This window comes from Pantherophis guttatus, chromosome 2, assembly GCF_059756535.1.
Source record: "Pantherophis guttatus breed Tessera chromosome 2, ASM5975653v1, whole genome shotgun sequence".
NCBI classification, from domain to species: Eukaryota; Metazoa; Chordata; class Lepidosauria; order Squamata; family Colubridae; genus Pantherophis; species Pantherophis guttatus.
The window spans coordinates 232,232,295-232,246,379 of record NC_142064.1 but is presented as its reverse complement, the minus strand read 5'-3'; the positions used below and the strand labels follow the sequence as shown (position 1 = coordinate 232,246,379).

The 14,085-nt window shown below is 37.7% G+C and overlaps 1 protein-coding gene across 6 annotated transcripts in view; it reads left to right on the top strand.

Annotated features, from left to right (window-relative positions):
- ITPR1 (inositol 1,4,5-trisphosphate receptor type 1) overlaps positions 1–14,085 on the top strand; it is a 256,477-nt gene that overhangs the window by 161,401 nt on the left and 80,991 nt on the right. For 3 of the 6 annotated variants that reach the window (XR_015732679.1, XM_087887909.1, XM_087887907.1), the window contains exons 39-40: positions 5,869–5,904; positions 11,781–11,828. The exons of 2 other annotated variants lie outside the window; for them this stretch is intronic. Coding sequence is in view for 3 of the 4 variants with exons in the window: in XM_087887909.1 (XP_087744035.1) it covers positions 5,869–5,904; positions 11,781–11,828 (84 nt within the window). In the remaining variant the exon portion in view is untranslated. The remainder of the gene's footprint in view (positions 1–5,868; positions 5,905–11,780; positions 11,829–14,085) is intronic. One more of the 6 variants, XM_087887908.1, reaches the window with a different exon arrangement.

Here is a 14,085-nt window from a genome sequence, read left to right as displayed (position 1 = left end):
GCGCTAAAATAAGCCCTCCCTGAAAATAAGCCCTCCCCCAAAATATTTAAACACATGCGCAGCTGGTCCTTGCCATTTCCTCTGGTTAGGGTTAGGGAGACAGAGCTGGAAATCAGGTAAGACGGCAAGAAGAGCCCCGTCTTGCTCCACACGCCCCAAAATAATAAGCCCTCCCTGAAAATAAGGCCAAGCACACATTTTGGGGTTCAAAAAAATATAAGACAGGGTCTTATTTTAGGGGAAACATGGTATTAGCCAAAACTTTCTCTTCTTCATAACCGACCTTTTAATCCTATACGGATTTTTAAAAAACTTCCTATGTTCAATATTGTTGTGGTCTCGAACTAGATTGCGTAGCTGCAGTGTCACGCACATCGCATCAAGACCACAACTATTATAGTGTCATCATTACCCTGCTCGTGCATTTATCCCAGGTAGCCTGTTTATTTATTTATTTATTTAGAAAGACCTTATTTATAAAAGTGGTATCCATCACACACTCGTTCACCGTAACGCTTCATCTTAAACTTCGCCAGAAGGGGGCACCCTAATGATGCTGAAGAAACTTGAGAGATGTCCTACTTTGCTTTCCCTCCCTCCCTTCCTCCTACATTGCAGTGAACTGCTCTGTTGGACATCTGCCAGCGTTCAGGCAGCAGTTACATAACAGGCAGCTTTTTTTTTTTCCTGGAATTTAGGCTCTCTGCTGATGTGTGACCTTCAGCAGTAATTGCCAATAGAATGTGGTGGAGCTGTTTACTGTTCAGTCCAGACTGTGGCTGTCAGTATCCCAGACTGCACTGGCAGATACTGCGTCTGAGTGGATGTTAATTCTTTTTTTTTTTTTTAAATAACAAAATAAAAGGCTAGTAAAAGCTAAAGAAGCATAAAGAAAGAGCTGGGCCCAAAGCTTCAATATCCCTTTAGTGCATATGCAAAAACCTACTTATCAGAGGGATTTCCCCCCACCCACCTACCCAAAAATCCATGTCAGTTAAGATTGTATTAAGTAAAAATCATTAGGAAGCAGGAGGAAAAAAAATTAAGATAAATATTTTAGGGTAAAATATACCCCGATTGATTTTTCCTGAAAACAGTGGATTGCAGCATAGACGTTATTAGCCTTGTCTGCTATCATCCTCTGCGGACAAATAAAGTTTCCCTCTTACTGTTTGCCTATAAACTATTGTCTCCTTGTACCTGTAGAAGACAGTCCTGCCAGAATAAATTATGGTAACAAAGAAAACTCTCACAAGAGAAGAAGGTGTAAGGGGGCATTTTTGCTGCCTGGTAATTTTGACTGCAGTTCTTTCACGTAGGGAAAGCTTTTTATTCCTTGCTCCCCAAATGAGTGGAAAAGAAAAAGAAATGCACATCAGACTGAGACGAAGAGTTTCTTTGTATATTTTTCTCTGTTTCTGACAGGTACACTGAGTCTTAACATGTGTATTTAATAAAAACAACAACAACAAACTTTGCAAAGCAGTGCACAGTAGTATTCACCAATGCTGAAAGGCATTCACTGATTGCCCAATTTTTTTCCAGTCTCAAATGAAGCAGCCGGTTTTAGATGTAAATTGCTTAAGGCCTACCTACCTTAGGAGCTGCCTCTCTAATGATTTGTAAGAAAAGATGTAATTCATCTCTTTTAACTTGACTTTTAAACTTGACTTCAGGGGTGTCAAACTGGATTTCTTAGAGGGCCGGATCAGCATTGTAGTTCTCTATGGGCTGGCCGGGGGGGGGGAGACGAGACAGATGCTTCCTTCAGCAACCTGCTGGCCAAAATAGGGTGTGGGGGGCTGTGCATGGCCCCCACACCCCATTTTCTGCCTGGACAGCCTCCTGTAGCCTTTGCTAGCCAAAATGGGGCATGGGGGGGGCCACTCGCGCTCACTGCACCCCGTTTTGGCCCACAAAGTGCTGCAGGAGGCCATCCAGGCAGAAAATGGGGCACCATGGGCTGGTCCTTTACTATTTCCAGGCTGGCCCTGCGGGCCAGATTTAAGCACCCCACGGGTTGGATTCAGCCCGTGGGCCTTGAGTTTGGCATACCTGCTTTAGTTGTTTTAACTGTATAGTTATTATATACCACCATACAATAGAGAGGCAGAAAGGCAATACAGAGATATTAGTACAGGATGACTCAGAATAAAAAGTTAAATAAGCCCTAGATGAGTTGCAACCTTGCTGGGTACCAGTACTTTAAGGAAGCTGGCCAGAGTGGGCATGAGAATAACTCCAGGTGTGCTATTCAAATTGCACTGCTTTAAGAATATACTGTTCTCATTTTAAAGGTCACTCTAAATTAAAGAAGAATGAATCAGGCTTGTGATTACCTTGTATTTATACAGCCAGGTCCCAGTAAAACAAAAGCATTGGTACACGGATTGAAGGTGAGATATTCTAATAGTTTGAGGCAGATTTAGAGAGATGAATTTTTAAACATTTTCCAATCCACATATTTTAGCAGTTCTCAAACTATGAATTGAGAAACCCCTGGAGGAAGTCTTGCAAATTTGGAGACTGTTCTAGTTTTGTTTAAAAGCTAATTGGACTGACAAAGCAAGAGGTAGTCCACAAATACTCAGGTCTTTCCTCTTTATTTTGCCCATGCAAAGCCCAAGGACAGTTGCGAAACCGCAGAATAGAGAACTAGTGATTATAGATTAATATTATTTATTTATTAAAAGAAAGTGATGCTTTATTTCCTAGCATAGACCTAACCCCAGTGAAAGCATTTGTTTTACTTCTGGGGTCTTCTCATACAAGGCCATGTAGGGATCACAATTCCACAAAATTTGAGAATCCTGATTTTAAAGCAAACTTGCCCCGTAGCTTCACAAGCTGTATGCTTAATAACTTATACTATTAAATTGATGGTCAGCATTTCACATTTTGCTCTTGCAGAATGGAAAATCCTTGTATGAATATTGCAAAAAATATTGAAAACTACAATGTAAACTCAACATAAAAAATTAAACTGCAGTAAACATTACAATACAATGGTGTCAACCAGTGGTCGGTTTCTACCGGTTCACCCCAGTTCAGGCAAACCAGTAGTGGCGGTGGAAGGAGGCTCTGCCCACTCACCCGGATGTCAACACAGATGCTCCACGCATGTGCAGAAGTGCCATGCGCGAGCGAAGTGACCACGTGCACGCTCCCAATTCCAAACCAGTAGCAAAGTAAGTAGAACCCACTACTGGTATCAACCCACCTTGGGCAATATTATCTCTCAAAAGCTCTATAGTATAACTCTGTTGGTAGTTTTTTGGAAGGACGTCAAAGTTAGTTCCAGCATGATCTCTGGATGAAGGTTGTTCCATTAATTGGGGGATGTTTGCAGCTGTATTTAAATAGAGTATTTAAATTTACATTTCTCTTTCTCATACAACTGCAGCGGAAATGCAAACTTAAAAAAATTAAAGAATAGTGCAGAAAAAAAGAAAAGAGAAATGACTTTACCCTTTAAAATTGTAAACAATTTTAGTAACTTATAACCTTTTCTTAAAACACAGCAAATGATCTCTCTTCTCATCTCCCATCTCTTATCCATACACATATTTTTAAAAGCCTCCTTCTTTCAGTCCTGATTCAACAAAAATCCATTGAAGGTTGCCAGAATTAACAACATATCTATTTTAATCTTGATCAAATCAATCAAATTTAGATTCCTTCCTTTTGCTTTTAATAATCTTGATCTTTAAAGTCTTCAAATAATGCCTAAGAATTTGATTTATTTTCATTTGTTCCTTGTCCCTTCTCAAAATGTATCTTCAAAGCTTTAATCAGTTTATTTTCCAAATCCAATATAGAAAAGAAATGCAGGTCATTTTTTTTGTTTGTTATTTATATATCCCTTTTAATTACTAAGATATCAGCTGCTTTCCTTTGTATATCCAGTGTAGCATTTTTCCCCATATCATTCTTGTAGCCTGTCATTTTTAAATCCACTTTCAGATCCCCCACATTCTTGTCCAGCATGTCATGTCTGTCTACCATAACATGTCTTAAACACAGTATGTCATCTTCTACTTGAAAGTATATATCACATAATTAGCAGACGTCTGTCAGACATTCATTGGATTGTTTCCCAGCTGTTATGGGAACTATGTTACTGTAAATTACTTGTATAGCTGGGAGACCACGTTGAAGCATTTGTCCCTGAAAATTGTAATTAATGATAAATTTCTGCATAACAACACAGGGGTGTCTTCTTTCGTTGAGATTGCTATGAGACTGTAAGACAAACGTTGCTCTGAAATGATTTACGAGGTCTTCATTAGCTACAAAAATGGCTGCAACTATGTTATTTAATAATGTGGAGAGCTAGTGTGATACAATTAGTTCTTGACTTACAATCACAATTGACCCCAATGTTTCTGTTGCTAACCAAGACGGTTAAGTGAGTTTTGCCCCATTTTATAATAGCAATAGCACTTAGACTTATATACCGCTTCATAATGCTTTACAGCCTTCTCAAGTGGTTTACAGAGTCAGCATTTTGCCTCCAACAGTTTGGGTCCTCATTTTACCCACCTCGGAAGGATCGAAGGCTGAGTCAGCCTGAGCCTGGTGAGATATGAACTGCCAAATTGCAGTTAGCTGCCAGTCAGCAGAAGTAGCCTGCAGTACAGCATTCTAACCTCCTGTTAAGTGAATTACAATAGTTGTTAAATTAGTAATACAGTTGTTAAGTGAATCTGGCTTCCTTATTGACTTGCTTGTCAGAAGTTTTCAAAAGGTGATCACATGACTGCTGTACACTGCAACCATCATAAATACATGCCAGTTGCCAAGCACCTGAATTTAAGCACATGACCAGGGGATGTGGCAACTATCATAAGTGTCAAAAACAGTCCTAAGTCACTTTTTTCAGTGCCTTTATAACTTCGACTAGTCACTAAGCAAACTGTTGTAAGTTGAGGACTACCTGTACTATAAGATGTTGAACTAGAATTTGGTAGGTCAAACTCATTTTCAGCTAGAGAAATTTCACTGGATGATTTTGGGCTAGTCATTCTCTCTCGCCCAGTTTATTTCACATGGTTATTATTATGGTGGATACTGGGAGGAAAAGAATGTAAAATAGGTTCCTATCAAGTCCTACAGGAAAAACAGGGTAGAGATCTAAGAGTTAAATAAATAAAATCTGACTATTTGATGACTCTGTGAGTGTGTGTAAAATCTATATAATAATGTAGATTATTATATAATAGGTGTGACATTGATAGTCTAAACAAGTTTATCACATTTAATATTTAGTAATTTTACTCATATATTTCTGTCTTCCTAGATTCTACATGGTTTACAGACATAAAATTCCATTTATTTAAACACTACCAAAAAGGAGGAGGGGGGAAATAGCATGACACAAATTTAGTTAGAAATTATTTCAGAATTTAACTAATTGGCAATAAAACTATTTTTTTGTTCACATCTTGTGTATTGTATCCAATTAGATTCACTTAATTACTGGAGGGTGTTCACCATTGAAAAAAGGATAATTTGTGGTTAATTTCTCCCCAGTAAAAACTTTCTTTCTAAATTACTTTAATATGAGGTCTTTGGGCACATTCATTTATTCACTGAGCAGTGTTTGTAAATTGTCTCAATCTATACAGTATTTTTCCAAACTATTTTGTGCTTACATATGTGCACCTGTAGATATAGGATTTTCTTGATGGATTATCATTCAAATGAGGGATATAACTACTTAAACCTTGTATATTTTAATTTTTTATGTACATTAGTCATATCAGCACCGTACTGTTATTATTGTTTAATGTTATTTATCTTCACTTGTGTGTCTTAGCCATGCATTTAAATGTAAAGTTTTCTGTTTTAATATTTGCTTTTAAACAGCTGCCTAAGTCACCTGAAATGGAAAACGATATAGAGGTGTGTCACTTATTCACCTATATTTGTAAAATGTAGAAATATTGGTGATCTTGAAAATAGCTGTGGTTGAGCATAGATCTGTGTTTTGGGATATTTGCAATTTTAAACTAATTGTTAGATATTATTCAGTGACCCTTATATGTTTTATCTCTTAGTATTTGAACCTACCATGGAGATGACCACTAAAATTAATGAATTAAAATTAATGTACATTATTTTAAAAGTGTAAAATCATTGCAAAATAATTATGCAGTGATAGAACTAGAAATTTAAACCTTAGTGCATGTAAATATGTGTGTATTTACTTATCAAAAGTAGATCTGAAAATAAATTTCAGATTTATTTTGGTTTATCAGAAATTTCACCCTGAATATTGCAGACATTAATCACAGTAATTTCCATCCTAACATAATTTCCAATTAGGAATTTGGAGTTTTAAAAAAAAGGATTAATTGACTATAAAGTCATTTTTCAACTCTTAGTGACCATAAAAATCTATCTCTGACCCTTTCTTTCAAGATGAATACCCATAGCCACTATAATTGAATCCATCACTTTTTTGCTGGTTTGTTGTTTTCTATTTCCTTCCAATTTCCCAGCATTAGAGCTTTTTCCAGAAAGCTGGATGTTTGCATAATGTGTCTGGAATAGGATAATTTAAGCCTGGTCATTTGTTCAATGATCTATCAGTTTGTTTTCTTGGCTGTCCATGGTGTATTCAGGAATCATAAAATTATAGGGTTGGAAAAACCTTGGAAGTGTTCTAGACCAGCCCCTGCTCAGGGCAGATGACATATACCAGGGATGGCTAACCTTTTTGCCATTGCGTGCCAAAAGTGGGAGTCGTGTGGGAGTGTCGCATATGTGTGTGCCCACACCCATAATTAAATGTGCCCCACCGCGCATGCGCGTGCAACACCCCCCCGCACTTCCCCCACTTTTGGCACATGATGGCACAGTGGGCCCAGTAGGCCTGTTTTTCGCTCTCCCCAGGCTCCAAAGGCTTTCTTGGAGCTTGGAGAGGGCAAAAACGGCCTTCCCCACCCCCTCCAGAGGCCAGAAACAGTCTTTTCCCCGACTTCTGGTGGGCCCAGAAAGCCCGAAAATCAGGTGGCCAGCGCACACATGTGCGCTGGAGCTGAACTAGGGCAATGCTCGCGTGCCCACAGATATGGCTCCGCGTGCCACCTGTGGCACGTGTGCCATAGGTTCGCCATCACGGACATATACCATCCCAGTCAAATGATTGTCCAGTCTGTTTTTGAAAATCTCTGGTGATGAAGCAACCACAACCACATGAAGCAAGCTATTCCATTGATTAATTGTTCTATCAGAAAAAAATCTCCTTACTTCTAGATTTAATATCTCTTTAACAAACTTCCACCCATTATTTCTTTTCCTGCCATCTGGTGCCTTAGAAAATAAGCCAACCCCTCTTCTTAGTGACAGCCCCTCAAGTACTAGAAAACAATTATCATTTAAAGACATCAATACCCTTCTTATCTTTCTTCTATAAAGTCTTTTACTTCCATAGAGATTCATAGGGAATATCATGGCACAATTCTTACCTTTGTAGGTATAGAAAAAAAAATTCTGCAAGTTAGCAGATGCTACAGAATATCTATGTGCAATAGAGACAGATAATATATTTATCCCATCTTCTAATTATTGTAGTAACTTTGTAGGACATGTCAGTGTATTTAATTCAAGAACATATATTACTGTAAGTTTATAAACACAATTAACTCTACTAAACATACTGATTTTTTTCTCTGCAATGACCTTGTCCTCCTTGAACACACATTCCTACACTCTTGACCAGAAAGACTCTTGACCAGATCAAGAACATGATCTTTCATTACTTCACATTAAAGAAATGTACCATAGGTACAAATGTCTAAGCTCTTCCTGTTTTTGTTTTCTAGAGATGTTAATTTGTGTTAAATAATAACAAAATGATATTCACATTCACTTTTACTTCTAGATTATCACTGATTTTTCCAAAAGCCTGAAATATTGTCTAAAACTCCATTTGAAATTCTGCTTCTGATTCAGACATATGTTAAACTTTAGTTAATGTTATATACATGACAGACAACGAGTCTCAGGTGTAAGTGCAGTCCTTCAGAAAGTTAAAAATAAAATTGCTGTCAGTGTTAAACTAACTGCATTTCCCCAAAAGACATATAATGCAAAGTTGAAAATAGCTCAATTGAGCTTTCCCTAAACAGATATTCTCTAGATACAGCATATAGTTGTAAAGCATCAGAAAACAGCTATTCTTAGGCTACTACAAAACTGTTGTATTAACACAAAATAGGTAGATCTGGTCTGAAGCCGGGGAAATGAGCAGTCAAGAGTATATTGACCAGAAGGGAGCAAGAGGCTTCAGATTTAAATTTTAAGGCTGTTAAACGGCTTATTTATAGGCCTTGCTTTCTGTGTTCTGCAGTAGACAGCTGTTCTGCCTTGCATCTTGTTTGCAATAAATTATACCTCTAAGCCTTGATTGGGATTATGTTCCTGGATGCAGTATTGTGTTTCTAGAGAGAAGAAAATTATAGCTATTTTGGATTTGAAGTTGGGCAGCAAGACCTGCATGCTTTTCATCTCGGGGAAAAAAATGCTTCAACCATGAGAGTAAACACTTTATACAAATATTACTGCAATGCTGTTGGCTGTGGATCAAGTTCTTTGCTCCAGAACCACGTTGCTATCCAGTTGGACCAGATAACGTCAACGAACGACCAATTTTCCAGCAGTTGGGTGGAAACTTCTACAATAAGTGGACCATTGGATGGGTGTACAACTGGTTGAAAAATCATAACCAAACAACTGCTTGTCATTGGGTCCACTGAAGAGAAGTATCAAATAGCATACTGAAAGTTGCAATCTAGACCCGCGGCTGTTCATGTTTTTATAAATGTCTATTAACCATTGAACATGCGGGGCAGGAGGCACACAGAAAGGAAGCTCTTTTTGTGCCTGATTGAATCTATACTCATCGGCAGCAAGACCTGTATGCATGGGCTGGGATAGATTGCCTTCAAGAAACTTCTTTTTGTCTCCATCTTTTTTTCTTAGGAATGGGGAAAACTGTGCCAGAATTTATTTTTATTTTTAGCTCACCTTTATTACTTGAATAATTTGCTCCTTCTGTTGAAAAAAACTTTTTCAGTTTTTCCATAACATCTGGCCAATGGAATATTTGACTATTTGAAATTCCTGTCTCCTTCGTCATGGCTTTTGATGATCTTGTGTTAGAACAGTTTTCAAGGCTCATGTTTCTTCTTATCAAACATGTTGCCCTGCCAAGCTTCTTATCTGGATGAAAAGTTAGTTCCTTTCATCTTTCTCTTTTGCTCCTGGGATAGCTCATTTGATTAATATTCAGCATGTGTTTAAAAAAAAAAACTATAGGTTTTATCGCAACTTCATTTATGATAGAAGTTTTCTTCTGGTATGTTTTTGGAATTTTTGTGTTCTCTTTTGAACAAACAACATATCCTCTGCTGATTGACAAAAGTTACATAGTAAAAGAGAGGAGGCTACTGCCCACTTTAGAGCAATACTTCCATGGGTAGGCATATTACCAATAGAACAATTGGTCTCATCTTTTATGTGAGGCTGAGTTTGCTTATAATTTGTTCATATTTCCATTCCGATGTTGACATTTTAATAGCAATAGCACTTAGATTTATATATCACTTCACAGTGCTTTATAATCCCCTCTAAGAGGTTTACAGAGCCAGCATATTGCCCCAACAATTTGGGTCCTAATTTTACTAACCTCGGAAGGATAGAAGGCTAAGTCAACCTGGAGCTGTTGAGGAGCAAACTGTTGGCAGTCATCAGAATTAGCCTGCAGTACTGGATTCCAACCACTGCATCACCACAGCTCTTCATTTTAAGCTACCTGTAATAGCCACCACCTCTTCTCCTGCATTCCCTTCCATTCCAGACATCTCCCATTTTCTCATGGGAAGCCACCCAGAACACTCAAAAATCAATTGGATCATGTCATGAGTTCCTACAAGTGCTCTGCTGTCTTTGATAGTTTTTGTCACTACTATTTAAAAAAGGGCTATGCAGATATGGGAAGATCATGGGAAGCAGCAGAAGACACATATGCCCATTGTCTCAACTGACAGTAGTATTTGCAGCACCTTAATGGCCAAATCACCTAACTGGACACAAGTTCTGTCTTCAGTGATTCCCAGGAATACTGATTCTTAGAAGAAAGGGAAGTGGATTAGGGTTAGGGATGAAAGTTGCAGAGGAGAGTTTTGGAATGGAGGGAGTACTGACAAATACAAGAGATTAATCTCCACATACACCTATCGTTTCCTATTGTTTGGAGGAAGACACAGTAGAATACCTCAAAATAAATGAATCATCCCTTATTTATGTCAAAGAATTGAATCTCCACCCAGGGGGACAAAAATGTAGAAATGGAAGAGGATAATTTCTTTCATTTCCTCCTGATCAGAGAGTAGGAATAGGAGATCCATGTGGGCTTCTAGTTCCAATGTGGAAACAAGAGCAAAAATAGATAAGGAGGCCAAACAAAATTATTATATGGATAAAATAAATGTGAAGTCCAGGAAAAGAAAAATCAACAATTCATCGGTCAGGGAAAATAAGAGGACTTAAATCCTGAGGTCTTTATTTTATATGATTTCTATATAATTATTATTTTTTGTATCGGGCAAATCTCCCATACATATGTAACATATTTGCAGCAATAAAACTCTTATCTATCAGTTTTGAGCCTGATCATCTTCTAATTCCTATAAATCAAAGCTTTACTATACCTCGTGCACTCACTATTAAGCTATAATTTTAGCATTGTCTTAAAAAAAATCATTCGCCCCTAGAATCTTTTAAAAGGTAATCAAGACAACATATAAATTACCGTATCTAGGAAAAAAGTTATGATAAAGGGAGGATATCTCTTCAGGAAGAAAATAAATGTTTTTTCCATGTTTGGAAAGATTTTGAGTAAAGTGAATTGTATGTAAAGTTCAGTGTGTTCAGTGTAAAATATGTGTTTGCATGGTGACGGCCAATTTTTTTTTGCATTTGCTATTGTTACGTAAATCAAACTGTTTTCTGTATTTATTATGCAAAGCAGCAAGCAAACCATGAATGTAAATATTAATACTATCAAAGTTAAATGATGGAAACTTTGAGTAGTTCAGGAGTGGGCAATCCTTGAGTTTGAACCCCCACTGTGCTGGTCTCCAAGATCCACAGAAAGTCGACCTAGTGATGTCCCTGAGAGGCATGAAAGATGAAAAAAGCGGATCTTTTGGTGAGAATTTTAAGGATTGGAGATTTTTTAGGATAAAATGATATCTGGATTTCCATAGAATAGAATTTTTATTGGCCAAGTGTGATTGGACACACAAGGAATTTGTCTTGGTGCATATGCTCTCAGTGTACATAAAAGAAAAGATACGTTCATCAAGAATCATAAGGTACAACACTTAATGATAGTCATAGGTTACAAATAAGCAATCAGGAAACAATATCAATATAAATCATAAGGATACCAGCAACAAGGTTACAGTCATAAGTGGGAGGAGATGGGTGATGGAAATGATGCATAAGATTAGGGATAAGATACCAATTTCCACTTTTATCCTGAAAATTTTTGCTGCTCAAAATTGGCCGTATTTTTTGAGTATGTGGTGGCAATTGGGATCTGCGGGCTGCAGATTGCCCACCCCTGCATTTGTTTAATCACATGATTTAATCTCCTGTAGTACTCTGAGTAATATAAACCGTTGTATAAGAGCAATGCTTGTTTATTTTAAATTTATTTAGTATCTCTGTAGTACCAATCTTTTAAAAAATTTCTCCATACTCGCCAGGAGCTTGATCAAAGTCTACCAGAGAGACAGCTTGAAGATCAAAAAAGGGTATGTATCTGCAGCAGCGGACTAAAAATGAATATGATGTGAATTGCAGAAGGGCTTCATTGTTTTTTATATATTTATTTTAATTAAGGAAAATACATATCTAAAAAATGAGAATGTTCTCTCAAAATGTTATGAAAACAAAAGAGGCTTTAATCAGTTTTTAAAGTGTGGATTGTACATTTAGAAGTTGTTATGTAGGTTGTTAAATAATATTCTCTCTTCCTATTTTAAATATGTTACTACTGCTGAATTTTACTTGCAAAAATTATTGATTCCCAATTTGCTTCGTATGATATTGAAAAACAAGTCAATCTACTATGTTCCTAAAATCTGTGGGCTGATGAAGTATTTGGTGATGCACTGTTGCTTTGATTATATAATGTCTTTACCACATTAGATTTCAGGGAATGAATTAAGAAAGAAATACTGTAGTAGAAGCAAAATTCCATTTAACTCTGAATGATTGGAGCCTTGGTAAACCATGTTTCCTTATCTTTTTCTGTCAGTTGAGCATGGCACAGAACTGCTCTGTGAGAAGGATGAGTGGTTTGATAATCAATCAATCAATGAATGAAATAATATCTATTGCACAGAGAATTAGAAACAAAAATATATTTACAAACTGAATGGCTGTAATCATCCTGAAGATTTATTGTAGCAGTATAAAGTATACAATTCTTTTACATATAACACTTATTTCAGAAAGGATGAATCATGGAAGATTTTATTTTATTTTATTTTATTTTATTTTATTTTATTTATTTATTTATTTATTTTATTTTATTTTATTTTATTTTATTTCTATACCGCCCTTCTCCCAAAGGACTCAGGGCGGTGTACAGCCTAATTAAAAACACAAAGACAGACAAAATTTAAAAATAATTAAAATTATTAAATAATAGGCCCAATTTGTAAAACCCCAAATTTAAAATCCCATTTAAAACCAATTAATATCTTTACATTGATAGCCCAGCCTGGCGGAACAACGTGGTTTTGAGGGCACAGCGAAACACACGGAGATCAGAGATTTTACGAATTTCTTGGGGCAGATCATTCCAAAGGGCAGGGGCTTCCACAGAAAAGGCCCTCCCCCTGGGTGTCGCCAGCCGACATAATTTAGCCGATGGCACCCTGAGGAGACCCTCTCTGTGGGAGCGAACTGGCCGGTGGGAGGCTACTGGTGGCAGAAGACGGTCTCGAAGGTATCCAGGTCCAATGCCATGGAGCGCTTTAAAGGTGGTAATCAACATCTTGAATCGCACCCGGAAGACCACTGGGAACCAGTGCAGCTCGCGCAGGAGGGGTGTCACGTGGGCACGAGTTGCACCCATAACCACCCGCGTGGCCGCATTCTGGACCAGTTGGAGCCTCTGGGTGCTTTTCAAGGGGAACCTCATGTAGAGAGCATTGCAGTAGTCCAGTCGGGAGGTGACAAGGGCGTGAGTGACTGTGTGCAAGGTGTCGCGGTCCAGAAAGGGCCGCAACTGGCGGATCAGGCGAACCTGATAAAAAGCCCCCCTGGCCACGGCCGTCATATGTTCTTCTAAAGACAGCCGTGCATTCAGGAGGACGCCCAGATTGCGGGCCCTCTCTGTGGGGGGTAAAGACTCACCCCCAATAGTCAGCGATGGCACCAGCTGACTATATCGCGATGCCGGGAACTATAGCCACTCGGTCTTGGAGGGGTTGAGTCTGAGCCTATTTCTCCCCATCCAGACCCGCACGGCCTCCAGGCAGCAAGATATCACATCAAGGGCATCGTTTATCCTTTTGCAGTAGTAATAGCTTTCTTTTACAAATACTGCAATTCTCTGGATAATTACTCTTTATTGGGAGTAACACAGACATCTACATCTAATTATCACGAGTGCTTTCTTTTTTTCTGTGAAGATGACAATTAAGGTTATCTTCAATGTATATCTAAAATATATGTAGTGATATCATTGTTGCTCTGGTAATAAATACTGAAGTTTTCTTTGAAGCAGAAAGATGACATAGTTGAAGTGCAATTAATTTGCTTGATTTTATTGTTTTCAAATTATACAAATGAAATTGATCTCAGTAGATAGATTGATAGGTAGATAGATTATTTATTTTGTTTTATGTAACCCAAACTGTATGCAACCATCATTAGTTGAATTCAGCTTTTATCAGGCCTGAAAATTATTATTGTTCAGCTTGATACATGTAATTATATTCTGTTCTTACATTAATAGTGTTTACAGCAGATATTAGTATTGCTTAATTTGGGATATGT